This window comes from Vulpes lagopus, chromosome 7, assembly GCF_018345385.1.
Source record: "Vulpes lagopus strain Blue_001 chromosome 7, ASM1834538v1, whole genome shotgun sequence".
Classification (NCBI taxonomy): domain Eukaryota; kingdom Metazoa; phylum Chordata; class Mammalia; order Carnivora; family Canidae; genus Vulpes; species Vulpes lagopus.
Genome location: NC_054830.1, coordinates 2847246 through 2861770, shown reverse-complemented (window position 1 = coordinate 2861770; position 14525 = coordinate 2847246). Strand labels below are relative to the sequence as shown.

The window sequence follows — 14525 nt, the reverse complement described above, 5'->3', positions numbered from 1 at the left end:
AGGTCCTGCTACTCCCAGCCACCTGGACCCCCTGACCCCACAGTCCATTCTTACCGCCGCAGTCAGGGTCATCTTTTTAAAACTTAAATGGGGGTGTGGAGCGCCTGGGTGGCTCAGTTGGTCGAGCGTCCGACTCTTGATTTCAGCTCAGGTCATGATCTCATAGGTCATGAGACCGTGAGATGGAGCCCTGGGTAGGGGCTCCCCGCTTAGCGAGGGGTCTGCTTGGAATTCTCTCTTCCTCTGCGCCTCCCCCTGCTGGCATGCTCTTTCTCTCTGGAATAAATAAAATAAATTTAAACAAATTAAATTGGACCATTACTTAGATTAAAAAGCAAACTGTTCCCCTTCCCCACCCCCGCCCCCACCCCACCCTGTGGTCTGCAAAGCATGTGTAAGCCGTCCTCTGTCCAATTCCCCTCCTCCTTCTCTCCCCCTCACTCACTCTGCTCCAGCCACAAGGGCCTCCTTGCTCTTTCTCCAACACACCAGCCGTGGTTGTGCCCCAGGGCCTTTGCGTGGGCTACTCCCTCTGCCTGGAGTGCTCTTCCTCCATATTTTCCTTTCTTCCCACGACTGGCTACTTCTTACCATTCAGATCCCCATTCAAATATCACCTCCTCTGAGAAGCCTTCCCTGACCACCCTCCATTCTCTCTCACCTCATCCTCATCCTCCATCAGGATTCTCACTTTACTGACTTTCTGTGTGTCTCTCCTCCCAGAATGTCAGCTCTGGGGGTGGGTGGGCAGGGGCAGGACTTTCTGTCTGTCTTCATCACCCCTGTGTCTGTGTCCCTGGTGTTCAGAACACCAGGCCTGGCACAAGCAAGGCAATATTTGTGTGCTGAGAACTGGAATTGTCACAGAGTCCTTGAAATCTCACAAGTGCCAAAAGAAAGTTAAACCCAGTTCACAGATGAAGACTTTGAGCCTCAGTGAGCCGTGACCTTGCAAAGATCACATAGACTTAGCGCTGTAGACTCACTAGGGGATTCACACACACACACACACACACACACACACACACACATACACACACGCCTTACTTCTTATCCCCCAGTCCTGCAAGGAGCCAAAGGCCTGAGAGTGCAGCAGGAGCCCACGTGGCTGCAGGTGACTCAGGGCAGCCAGGTGACCTTGGCCTGCCAAGTGATACAGTCCCAAGCATCTCTGTTGGGTGGGGCCAAGGATGGTGTTTTCTTGTGTGAGCCACACGTCATCAATCGCAGTCTCCGCCTGGGGGTCTGTGGGCCCCGGAAGCAGCCTTCCTGGAAGCTGCGTGGCAATCTCACCCTGCGGCTGAACCACATGAGCCTCAGTGACAGTGGGGACTACACATGCCGGGTGGCCGTGGAGATTTCTGAGTTGGAGGTGGCTGAGGCCAATGGCATGCAGCTTCTGGTGGAGAAAGGTATGGGAGCAAAGGTATGGCTTTTGCAACTCAGATGGTCTTAAGATTTAAAATCTCAGGGATCCCTGGGTGGCGCAGCGGTTTGGCGCCTGCCTTTGGCCCAGGGCACGATCCTGGAGACCCGGGATCAAGTCCCACATCGGGCTCCCAGTGCATGGAGCCTGCTTCTCCCTCTGCCTGTGTCTCTCCCTCTCTGTCTCTCTCTGTGTGACTATCATGAATAAATAAATAAAATCTTAAAAAAAAAAAAAAGATTTAAAATCTCAAACTCCTAGAAACATAAACTCTAAATTCTTCAAATTAGATTCTTAGAAACCCTGCAAACTCAAGAACATCAGAATCTAGAATCACAGAATCAAAGATATGCCGGAACTTATAATTCTAGACCAGGACTCAGCAAACGTTCTGTAGAGGGCCACAGAGTAAATGTTTTCTGCTTCGTGGACCAGCCGCTCTCCGCTGCAACCACTCCACTCCGCTGCTGTAGCGAAGCCGCCCTAGGCTGGACGGGCACGGATGGCTGGCGCCGGTTTCCAATAAAACTTTACTTAAGAGTGGCGGGCATCTAGGCCTCTGCTGAGGGCAATCCGGCGGGACTCAGAGCCATCAGAACCGCCACACGACTGCGGGCAAGAGCAGCAAGATGCTGATGCTGCAACACATCGACTATAGGATGAGGTCATCCTACAAGACGGTGGACCTTCACTGGCACCTTCAAGGCTTCTGACAAGCATATGAACTTGATCCTCTGTGACTGTGATGAGTTCAGGAAGATGAAGCCAAAGAACTCAAAACAAGCAGAAGGAGAAGAGAAGCGAGTCCTCGGTCTGGTGCTGCATCGGCAGGAGAACCTGGTCTCAATGACGGTAGAGGGACCTCCTCCCAAAGTTACTGGCATTGCCCAAGTGCCACTTGCTGGAGCTGCCGGGGGGTCCAGGGATCAGCAGGGCTGCTGGCAGAGGAATTTCAGCTGGTGTTCCAATGCCCCAGGCTCCTGCAGGACTTGCAGGGCCAGTCCCAGGGGTTGGTGGGCCGTCCCAGCAGGTGATGATCCCACAGGGAAGAGGCACTGTGGCTGCTGCTGCAGCTGCTGCCACCACCAGCATTGCAGGGGCCCCGAACAAGTACCCACCCCGCCGTGGGGGTCCTCCTCCACTGATAGGCTGGGGGATACCGCCTCCAGGCATGATGGGCCCACCACCTGGCATAAGGCCTCCCATGGGCCCTCCGATGGGGATCCCTCCTGGTTGCGGAACTCCGATGGGCAAACCCCCCCGCCCCGCTCCCTCCACCTGGGATGTGCCCCCCCCCCCCCCCCCCCCCCGCATGTGAGGTCTCCTTTGACCCTTGACCACAGAGTTATGGAAGCTCCACAGAGACAGAGGCATGGGCCCGATTATCACAGACCTGTTTGTTATGCCATTGTTCTCGGGGTCTCACAGGATTGTCTGGTTTCCCTTTCAGGGCCCGCTCCCCCGGGAATGCACCCACCAAGGCCCTTGACTCATCTTGGCCCTCCTCAGCTCCCTGCCTGTTTCCTATCAGGCTGTACAGAGTCCTTTTACTTCCTCGAAGCCTGTGAAACTAGTTTATAATAAACTCTTAAGAATACTGTAAGTGTAAAAAAATTTTTTTTAATTTTAAAAAAACAGGCAGTGGGCCTAATTGGATCCATAGGCAGTAGTTTGCTGAGCACTGTTCCAGAATATCGCAATCATAAAGACTCCTGAATACATGTAATTCTGGAGTTTTGATGGAAAAGAATCCCAGAACATTTTTTAAAAATGTGTTATTAAAGTATACATACAGGGAAAAAAGCGTATATTGTACGTGGCCAGCTTAATGGATATCTAGATCCGTCTGGGCTGCTCTAACAAGTTACTGCACCCCAGGTGGTTTATAGACAGCAGAAACTTTTTTTTCATCAGTCTGGAGGCTGTAAATCCAAGATCAGGGCAGCAGCATGGTTGTGTTCAATGTTGGTGCCGATCCCTTTCCTCACATGGAAGAAGAGGCAGGGCTCTGTCGGGCTCCCTGCAGCTCCCTGCAGCTCCCTGCAGCTCCCTCTGCCTGTGTCTCTACCTCTCTCTCTCCCTCTGTGTCTCTCATGAATAATAAACCAACCAATCAATCAATCTTAAAAAAAGAAACAACGCTCATCCCCTTCGTGGGCCTTCACCCTCTGGACCTCATCACCTTCTGAGGTCCAACCTCCTCGTTCCATCACCTCCAGGGGTTAGGACTCGACACAGGGATTGTGGGGGACACACATTCAGACCACAGCACTGGATTTTCACAGCCTGAGCTCACCCCTGAACCACCACCCAGCTAAAGAAACCGTATTTCCCGCCTCCTAGGCCCCTTTCCCCCCACCCAGGCATACACGCAGGATCCCGACGACAAGCTGCACAGACGTATTTTGCGCTGCTTTGTGCGCTACCTCAGGGGAGTCAGAGAGCATCCTCTCTTGTGTCTGGCTTCTCTCATTCAACACTGAACCTTCCACTCAACCAGAGGATGCGTCCATCCTGGCCACCCAGCAGTGGATCGTCCTTTCTCTTTGCAGTGGACCCACTGCCACCCATCAATCCAGTTTCCTGCGGATGGGCACTTGGGCAGCGTCCAGTTGTTGGGAATCTCAAATAAGGCTGCGGTGAACAATTTACAACCTGCCTTTGGTCAACATCTGTACACATTTTTGTTGCGCCTCAGGCAATTCTAAAATCTCCAGCCACAAAATAGAATCTTGCAGTTCTAGAATCCTAGGGACAGAACATTCTAGGCTCTTAGGATTACAGCGTTCTCAGTGGGGAATATGCTCCTATGGGGGCAGGAATTGGTTCTTGGGGACCAATGAAAATTCTACTTTCTTACGTATAAAGCATAGATGTATGGATAGTACATAAAGAGATTTACACTCTGTGGTTCTAAAGTGTCATGGGAGCACAAAGTAAGACTTTAAAAATCTCTTTAGGGGGATAATATTGAAAAAAGGTTGAGAAATACTGACACGAGGGAATAGATGATTCAAGAACGTTAGAATCGCAGTATCTGAAACATTTTATTTATTTATTTATTTTTAGTATCTGAGATATTTTAAATAGCCTTTTAGAATTTTTCAGGACTGATAACTCTAGAATTCAAGAATCCACACTGAAAGCCATAGACTCTCAAGGCTGGAAGGCATTTCCGAGATCAGCTAAGCCACCTGCCTCCATTTAGAGAAGAGAAAGCCTCTGAGGCCCACAGAAGGGCAAGACACGTCCAGCCATACACACGAGCCAGGGACACATCCAGCTTTCTGGAAAGCCCAGCTCATACTGCCCCCCTCACCCTGCGTGACCTCCCACTTTGGGCCAAACCCTGCATCGGGTTGGGAGACTCCAGCTGGCCCAGATGGGGCTCCTGCTCTCTTGCTGGCTCCTGAGGGCCTCGGCAGAGATGCCCACTCCTCTCCAGTTGGCAGGACCCTCCCACCACCGGCCTCCATGCCAATACGTTCTGGCTGTCCTGACTGCCCCCACCTACTAGTAATGAGAGGGCCAATTACCAATTAGCAGAATCTGGGTAACAGAGGCACCAGGCTGTGCATTGTTGGCATCCGCAGGGATGCGGGCAGGCGTGCATCCAGCTCCACACAGCTGCCTCTCCCCTCCCCTCCCCGCCAGCTGATCAGCAGCCTCCGGGGACCAATGCCAACTTTAAAACATGCAAGATGAAGAGGTCAGGGGCCCTGGGCCTCATCTTAGTCACACCAGGAGCCTTTGGCTGGAGTTTATATCAATTACACAGACCTGGAAACACGTCTCCACTCTGCTGTTCACTGGCTGTGTGACCTTGGGCAAGTTATCCGACCCTTCTGTGCCTGTTTCCTTAGCTATGGGTTATGTGAATTTGAAGTAATTATATCTAAATAGTTTATTACAGGGTCTAGAACATGGTAAGTCCTCAGTAAACTTAAGTGATTATTTTATGTCTATTATCCTGTTTATTCGAGACGACTCAAAAGTTCAGGCCGGTATAAGCTGTTTCTTGCTTTCTCTTTCTTTTTTTCCCCCTGAAACAGAGAAGGAAAGGGGAGCTGAGGTGAGCAACACCTTCTTCAAAGTGGGGCACTGTTGCTGCCTGGTTGTGTAACCCCGGGCAAGTGACTCAGGCTGAGACTCAGTTTCCCTTGTATGAAAAATGGGCCTGACAGCAGAGTTGAGCTCAAAACACAGGACCCTGGAGCTCACGGAGGGAATGATGGAGCTCGTGATGTCAGTGCTGGGGCTTATAGGATGACAGGGCTTGTGTGGGGAATGGCGGAGACTCTTAGGGGCGTGATGGGGCTCATGACAAGGATGGTGGAGCTCAGGATGAAAAAAATCCATTTGGCCATGATTTTACAACACTCGAGGAGGCAGAAATGGGTTGCCTCACTTTTCAGAAGAGGAAACAGGCCCCGAGGGACACCTGCCGGGACTCACGCAGCATGGCAGGGGCGGAATCCTGAGGTCTCACGTGGGGTAGGGGGGCTCTGACCCTGGAGGGTGGAGGCCGGACTGGAAGGTGAGCACCCCTGAGACACAGGTTTCTTGTGTGCAGATGGCCTGCGCTCCAACGGACCTCCAGGGACTCAGGTGAGCCCCGCCCTCGCCACGCCCCCAGGACAGCCCCGCCCCTCGGACGACCACGCCCATCGCCCCGCCCCTCGGGACTCCCCGCCCCTCAGGCCGCCCCGCACTCCCCTCCCCAGGACTCCCGGTGGCGCTGCCGTGGGCAGGGGGCGTGGCCGTGGCCGCGGAGCGCGGCGGGGGGAGCTGGTTCTGGGGACTCAGGTAACCGCGCAGGTGGCGGGGAGGGCGGCTCTTGGGTCCCCCCGGCGATCTTGCCCCCGCGTGGTGGAGGCGGGAACTGCAGCTACTGGACCGGGACGCCGGCCCCTTCTGGAAGGGGGGCAGGTGGGGCTGCGGGGTCGGGCGGGACCGGGAATAACTGGAGAGGTCCGGCCCCTACGCTCATGTTTTGCAGAAGCCCAGGTAGGCTGGGGAGAGCCAGGCTGTCTCGTGTGACTCTCCGCTCTTATCCTGGGTCGTCCGTCCCTCCCACCTGCAGGGCATCCCCTCTACGGTCACGTCTTTTACCGGCCCCGGGGGGCAGGGGCGCGGGGGGGCCAAAGACGCGCGGCTGTGGCGTGCGGAGGGGAAGGTGCTGGACATCCCCAGGCCGAACCAGGAGGGTCAGGGTCAGAGCTTCTATTCGATCTCCCAACACCCCCGCCCACCCACCCTCCCATCCCTCCCACCCACCCGCGACCTCTCAGCCCCCAGGAGCGCCTGGCCCAGAAGCCTTCCCCCAGCCCCAGGCCCAGGTCGGCTCACCCCATATCTGCTGTCGTCTCCCCTGAACCGCGCCCCTCTGGGCCGCAGAGGTCAAGAGGGCTTCTGGAAGTGGGGAGAAGAACAGAAATCCCAGGAAAGACCCCCTCCCACCAACGGCCACATGAAAATGTGACTGATTTCCAAGAGTCAGGGAGTCCAACAGCCCAGCCCAAGACCCCCGCCTCATTACCATGACGCTGGATTCCTCTCTCACCCCCAGAGCACTCCATAAAGGCTCATAAAGGAAAGCCAGATTTAAAAAAAAAAAAAAGAAAGAAAGAAAGCCAGATTTTGTGATTTGGGGGAGTGTTAAAGCTATCTGGGGGGCCGTCTTGGGGCTCCTGAGCCCCAGGGCGGCTGAAGGGGTCCGCCGTGGTGAGGGGGCTTTGTGATGACTGGTCAGCGCCCCACTCTCATCCTTGGAGCCTCATGTCCAATTAGCAGAGAAGTAATTGCAGGCGACCCCCACGCAGCGCCTGGAGCTGGAAGCACCACCCGTCCTTGGGTGGGTTTGGAGATGGAGGGTGACTGACGGGAGACATCGGGCCCGGGTCTCCTGCCCGACTGTCACCTTGAAGTGACACCAGCTGGGCTCAACTCCCCTCCCCCACTTCTGCTGTTTCCATGGGGACAGATGTCATTCTGCAGCAGCATCAGGCCGTGGCTGCCCGCCTGTCCGAGGCGAGGGAGGGGCAGGTGGGGGCAGGGCCGGCCTGAGAGCCTCCCCCCTCGGTTTCTCCGTCTTTGTATCTGTCGGTATCAGCTGCGTCCTCCGACCTCACTGGCTCTCTCCCTGCCTACACCTAGGCAGGTCTAGGCCTTACTGGTGGTGCCCCGCTGTGAGCAAGTCAGGCTTCACCCCATGGGGCTCATTCCCCCGGGGAGCTGGGGACGCCCCCCCACCACAAGGGTCTAAGGGTCACTCCCCTCTTCTTTCCCCAGGGCCGGGATCCCCACCTCCCAGAAAGGACACTTGAAACACACAATAACTTATTTATTTTCCAGGCCAGAGGAGTGCTTGGAGACACAATCCTGGAACCTAGAACCCAAGAGAAGGCCGAGAAGGCAGCTCTGATGAAGAGCCGGGCCCAGAGGGGAAGCGAGTCTCTCTCCCTCCCTCCGGCCTCGTCCAGGACTGGAAAGACCTCCAGCGTTTGTGGCCAGTAAATCTGGGCCCGCGTGGTGCAGGGCAGGGGCCGAAGGTCCTGGGGTCAGGGGGTCTGCGTGACCACCGGGTACAGCAGGGCCAGATGCTCGGCGCCCTGCACGGGCAGCGGCCGGGAGCTGTAGTGGAGGACCAGTTCCGGCACGCTGGCGAAGGGGCCGCTGTGCTGCCCCAGCACGAACTGGCTCTCTCGGGTCCGTGCGAACTTCAGGTGCAGGAAGCCCTGGCTGCTCCTGGGGGACAGGCGTCACAGAGTGCCTTGATCACCCCAGACCTGCTCAGGCTCTCTGGCCCTAAAGCTCCCCTCCACACACACACTCATGGCCCCCAGAAGCTGGGGCCTGGCATTCCCAAATATTTCCAGAAATCGGCCTCTTGGGTGCCAAGCCATGGGTTTGGTCCACATCGGCAGGGACGCGCCTGTCGGCTCTGAAGGCAGGCTGGAGGTCCTGCACGTTTCCTCCAAACCTTCTGAGCCCTTGCACTACGCTTCCTGGGCGCCCCACGAGTTAGCCCTCGGTCTGGGGTCCCTCTCCTTTCTTCCCTCTCTGGTGAGTGGAATGACATTGAGCCTGGGAATGATCTTGTCATCATTAATATGGATGAAACGCTTCCTGTTGCCAGGGCACTAGTCTCAACAATTCTTCGTGTGTGTGTGTGTGTGTGTGTGTGTGTGTGTGTGTGTGATTTAATCGCGGCAGTATTAACACAAAGTAGGTGCTATTCGTAGCCTCATTTCATAGATGGGAAAAGCAAGGCCCAGAGAGGCCGAGTAATTTAGCAAAGATAACACAGCTGCAGAGTGGCAGAGGCAGGATTTAAACTGATTCTCAAAGTCCTCTGCAATCTTGTCCTTTTACGAATCTCACACTCAGATGCCTTGTCGAATTGGGGGGCTTGTTACAATCAGACACACTTAGAATCTGAGGCAGAGAAGCTCGTAGAATCAGGATCTCAAACTCAAATGCCCACAGGGTCACTCAGAGATTCTGGCCCCGAGAGACACACAAATGGATATACTTCAACTTTTGGACTGGGGGGTCGGGGGGTTTGAAGGAAATACCTAGTTTCCCACCTCACCCACATCCTCGATCTAAGGTATGGCTTCCACTCTACCTTCTTGCATACCCCCAGTGACAAGGTGCTCATTCCCTATTTAAATCCTGCCTCTAGCCTCCCTGGAAGCCCCACCCACTGGCTGCTGGAGCCACCCTCTGCTCCCAGGTAGTCCGGTGAACCTTGGTCCCTTCAGGGGGCTGGGGCCTCACCTGAGGGACAGGGAGCAGTCCTGGGGACTGGTCTCGCTGAGACGCACGAGGTAGCTGCCTGCCTTGCAGAGAGACAGGAGGTTCTCGGCATCTGCCCGACTCAGTGGGCCGTGAAACCACCTAGGGGGTGGGGGCAGATGTCTCTTAAAGGGCGATCCCCGCAGATGCACCCTGGGGTGGGGTGCAGGCCCGGTCCGGTTCCAGGACTTGTGACCTCCAGGCAAACAACTGAGAACAATCCCCCTGGGTTTCTCAGGGGGAGCCTGGTTTTCAGGCAGACAGTTTTCCCTGCCAGGCAGCTGAGCCCAGGCCCATTGGGGCTGTTCCCTCGGGGTTACTAGACACACCTGACCTTGACCTTCACTGGCTCCCCAAGGCTAGGTCCCCAGTGTCCTGTTTCCACTTCCCCTCGAGCGAATCCCTTGCATCTGGCTTTCTCCAGATTTGCCACATCCTGCGTCCCCACCCGCCTGCACCATCCTTTACTGAATATTTCCATTGCGCGTGCTCACAGTGAGCTTAGCAGTTGCGAGCCAGGTCTCACAGACAGAGGAGCGCCAAACAGACTTCGCGGGTTTTGTATTGAAAAAAAAAAAAATTGAACAGAGCAACAACTTCTCTCCCTGTGCCTCGCTGTCCCCAACCCCCAGCAGTCAGTTGTGCCCTCAGGCCCAGCGCAGTGGGCTTTTAGGGAGTTCCTGGAGGAACTGGGAGGTTGGAAAGAAGACCCAGGCCCTCCCAGCTGGTGCAGCTCACTCCAGCCCAACGCTGGGACTCCCCCCTCAAAACCCTGTCGCCTCCTACTTCCATCCCAAGATCCCCTGGGGGTGAGGATGAGTTTTGTCTCTTTACTCTCGGGCTCGCTCATGGGCGTCATCCAAGTGAACGGAGGACATCCACCCTTTTAGTCCGTTTGAGCTGGACGCCGTCTTGGGGGTTTTGAGCCCTAGGTTCAGAGAGGTTAAGGGACTCGCCCAAAGCTGCACAGCCAAGAGATGCAGAGCAGAGACTGGAACCCAGAATCTGATGCCAGAGGAATGAGACACCCTTTGATTCTGCTTCGTACCTAGCTAGGTGTCCGACACTCGGCAGGCTCTGGCACCCAATGAAGATGAGTTGAAGACGGGAATGAAGCGAATGAATGAGTCGTTAATTCCCCCAACACCCCCCCACCCCAGTCCAAGGAGTCTGCAGCTGGGATGGGATGGAGAGGGATTCCACCGTCAGCTTCCCCACTCACGGCTGTTTCTCCAGGGGCAGGGCCGGGTCCACGCGCTCTGCGGCCTGGGGGCTCCTGGACGGGGGTCTCCGAAGCTCTTTGGCAGAGCCTGGGGTCCTTTCCCACTCGGGACTGTCAAACTGCACTGGATGGGGAGGGTCAAAGAGGGCAGGGTTAAGTCCAACCCACCTGGGAGGGCTTCCTGAAGAAGGGGTGTGGTCACTCCTCTGAGGCTGGTGTCCTGAGGGGAGGGGCCAGTCCGTGGGGGACCGAGAGGGACAGAACGGAGAGCAGGATGCTGGTTCTGCACAGTCTGGCCAAGTCCTAGAGCTGGACCCCACCCCCCAGCCCCACCCCAAGATACGGGTAGACAGAGCCAGGCACCGAGCCCTCCGGGTCCCTCCCAGCCACACAACTTCTGAGGCCAAGCTGGGTTCGCACAGCTCTTCCTGGCCCACGTTATTGTATTTCTTAAAGCTGCCCGTGTTGCTACCCTTTTTACAGAAGAGGAAACTGAGATCACAGACTTGTCCAGGCTTCCCCAACTCAGCACTTGACCCCAAGTCCACCTAAATGATAGCTGCTAAGAAATGCTACCCTGACCCCCAACAGCACCTCTAGCACTGTTTACATGCCCCCTGTTCTGTAGGTGCTGTCACGACCCCCATTTGATGGGTGAGGGCACCAAGACTAAAAGATAAAGCACCTTGCCCCAGTAAGTGACACAAATCCAGGTCTACCCTGATGCCAAAGCCTATCCCTGCACTACAGGTGCTCTAGAGGAATTTCTGTCTTCAGGGGAAGACACAACTTGTCCTAGGAAGAGAAATGCATGATGATCAGCCATTCACACTTTAGCGAGAATGCACAAAAATGACCATAGTGTCACAGCGGCAGGTGATTGGGGTCTATTTTGTAAGTTGAATCAGAGACTATGACCAGAGCAGACAATGGAATGACGTGGACACTCAGGGCCTGTGGAGGGAGGGTCAAGGCCTGGGGCAGAGGGGCACCTGCAAATGCCTTGGAGATGTGGTCTTTCTTCCACTCCCAGGGCTGGTCGTACTCATCTGCTGGCCGCTCGTCCTCCTGAGGCAGCCGGCTCTGGCGAGGTCTCCTCCCGGAAGGGGCCCCATCTCCTGGGTCTTGGTCCTGCTCCTCGTAGGGAGTGTCATACAGCTGCACCCCCTTGCATGGCAGGTCTGGGGGCACCAAGAACACTGGTCAGCTCCCACACCCACCAGGGGCCCCCGCCCCCTTCCCCCCAGCCCTGCTCTCGCACCGCTCACGGCCCGCTGGGCATCATAGGGCTCCATGTAGCCGTCATCTGACGGTGGCGGATGAGGCTGAGCATCAAAGGGGTCTGAGTACTCCGTGTCGAGTTCCAACTGGAGAGAGAAGAAGGGAGTGGCAAGGGCTGGGGGGCAACCAAGCCCAGCCATGGACACCCCCTCCCCGGGGATGGCGCACCTCTCTGGGTTGGCTACCCCTTCCCCTCCACAAAGCTCATTTCCTCCTCTGGGGCGGGGAGTCCTCTCCCCCATCCACCAGGATTTGCACACAGATGCCAGCTTCCCCGGCTCCGCCTCCCTGCGGTTCTGACCCTCCCTGACACCCCACCTCTGTTAAAACAGACAGTTGTAACGTCTATCAGCTGCCAGCGCTTCACATGTGTTTCCTTGTAATGCCAACACCCAGTGAGCACATTATCCCCATTCTACAGGTGGAAAAAACAAGGCACAGAGAGGGTAAGTGACTTGCTAAGGGTCACACAGCTGGTAAGTAGGAGGCAGGGCTTCATCCCAGGTGGTCTGCTTCCCGGGGTCCCTGCCTCCTCCTTCCTTCCTCTGTCCTCCTAAACACTGCCCCACACAGCCTCGTGGGACCCCCCTCAAATCCTGTCTCTATGGAGGGTTGGGGGACGATTCCCTGATCCTCTAGGGAAAGTATTGAAAAAGAAAAAAAAAAAAAGCATGGGCATTGGAGGCAGATCTGCGTCAAGTCCTAATAAGCCAGGGCCATGTGACCTTGGGCCAGTTGCTTGTCTTCTGTGAGCCTCAGTTTCCACTTCCATGAAATGGAAGTAGTAACAGAGGAGGGGCATCGTGGTTGAGGGTGCTCCAGGGCTCACTAGGGGAGTGACTCAGATCTGAGCAGAGGGGACTAGGGGTTAGGAGCAGGGAGCAGGGGGACAGGAGGACAGGAGGGCAGGGGGACAGGAGGACAAAGCAGGGCAGAGAGGCAGTGGGACAGCCAGTGCTGCGCCCTGGGAAGGGCCACATACTGAGCTCCCTCTAGCAGGTGGAGGACAGGGGCGTCTCTGGGGGTGCCCTGGCCTGCCCCATAAAACAAGCTCCCCAAATCCCGGGAGCCCAGCCTGGCCCTCCCCGCCCAGCGTCCTGGGGCCGCCCAAGCTTGGGCGGGAGCCACGCACCTCTTCCCCGGGGCCGCCCAGCAAGACCTTGGCTCTGGCCATGTCCGCAGCCTCCACCTTGATGAGCCGGTGCTTGGGAGAGTCGTACTTGGCGTCTCCGGGGCCCTTGCAGTCCCCGGGCCCGGCAGGGTCCTGCTCCAGGCGGCTGTCTGAGTCCTCGTAGGGGTCCTCGAAGTCCAGATCCTTCTGCTCCCGGTAGGCCCTCAGAATGTCGCTCTCCGTGTAGTCGGGGGTGGGCGGCTGCGGAGGGGGCCTCCGGCCGCCAAAGCTCAGGTAGTCCCGTAGCCACTTGGCCATCTGTGCGTGTGTCACGCCAAAGCTGGCCACTGTCGGGGGGGCACCCACATGCCCCCTTGCCAACCCCCCTTTCTTCTCCGCAGAGTCCCCAGGGAGGAGGAGGAGGTGGAGAGGAGGAGAGGGAGGAGGAAGGAACGGGAGGGGGAAGATCAGGTGTGTCCCCGGGCTGGGCTCAGAAGGCGGTGGAAAGAGGAGAAAAGAGGGAGACAGAAGGAGGGAGGGGAGGAAGGGAGCCAAAGTCCGCCTTAGCCCGGCTCCGCAAGGGCGGCGCGGGGAGGGGGCGCCCCGCGGGGCCCTGAACGCCGAGCGCCGGGGGGTCGGGCCGGGCGCGGGGCATCCAAGGAAGCGCGCGGAGTTTCCGCGGGAAGCGCCGTCCCCGCGCGCGGCTCGGCCGCCCGCCGCCTCCGGGGGGCTCCGGGATTCCCTTCTGCGGCCCGGAGGGAGGGGGGGCGGGGGGGCCCCCAGCCCGGGCTCAGCCCGGACGCCTGCGTTCTCAGCGCAGCGGGCGGGCTCCCCCGGGGCGCGGGCGCCGCGCGCAAAGTTGGGCGGCGGGGACGGTGACCCCCGCGCGGCGCATCCTTTGTTGCGCTCGTCTCCGCTCCGGGGGAGCCCGGGTCCCGCAGCCCCCGGCCCGGCCGCCTCGATCCGGCCCCGGCCTCCCGCACAAAGGGAAATAAAACCTCCTCCAATCCCCCTTCACGCTTTCGGAGAGACTTTCCCCGCCGCGGCCGGGAGGTGGGACTTTGGGGAGGGGGCGCGCGGGCGGACGCCCCAGCCCCTAGCGGCCCCCGGCCGCGTCCCGGGCGGCGACGTCAAGGCTTCCCCGCCTCCCCCGCCGCGGCTTCCCCCGCCCCTCCGCTCCCCCTGCGCCCCCCTCGGAGGTGACTGAGACCTTCAGCTGTTCTGGGAAGGGAGGGGAGCCGCTGCCCGCCGCGGGAGGGGGTGCGGGGCGGGCGTCGCGGGCCGCGGCCGCGGCAGCTGGACCCGACCCGGAGGACCGCGGCCGCACGAGCGAGCAGGAGCGGGAGGTGGGAAGCCACGGGCTGCCCCTGCCCGGGAGGGCGGGGGGCGCAGGGGCGGGGGCGGCGCGAGAGGGAGGCGCGGGGGCAACTGGGGAAGTGGGGGGTCTGGATGTGCCCGCGAGAGGGGGTGGACTGACCAGCGGGGGGGGCGGGGGCGACCACTGTGGAGGGCTGAGATTGAACCGGTATCTGGCGGCGCAACTGCCCAGCAGATTGTTCTAGAGGTCACCGGCTCAAATTGATATTGATGCAGCTGAAGGAGGCCGGGAGGCAACGGAAAGGGGGTGTGTGCGTCTGGCGCCCCCTCCCCAAGAGGACTCTCCTCTGCACCCCTCCCTCCCGGGG

General features: G+C 58.0%; 1 protein-coding gene and 1 pseudogene across 1 annotated transcript; one reads left to right on the top strand and one right to left on the bottom strand.

Moving 5' to 3' along the window:
- Positions 1–2046: 2046 nt before the first annotated feature.
- On the top strand, positions 2047–2763 carry LOC121494649 (annotated as a pseudogene).
- A 5079-nt stretch (positions 2764–7842) lies between these two features.
- On the bottom strand, positions 7843–13976 carry SHD (Src homology 2 domain containing transforming protein D). The gene is made up of 6 exons (XM_041760580.1): positions 12862–13976; positions 11710–11815; positions 11441–11629; positions 10449–10572; positions 9209–9328; positions 7843–8173 (listed from the first exon to the last, which is right to left on the bottom strand). The coding sequence occupies exons 1-6, from the start codon at positions 13156–13158 to the stop codon at positions 7987–7989; spliced, it is 1023 nt and encodes a 340-aa protein (XP_041616514.1). The 5' UTR covers positions 13159–13976; the 3' UTR covers positions 7843–7986.
- Positions 13977–14525: the final 549 nt, after the last annotated feature.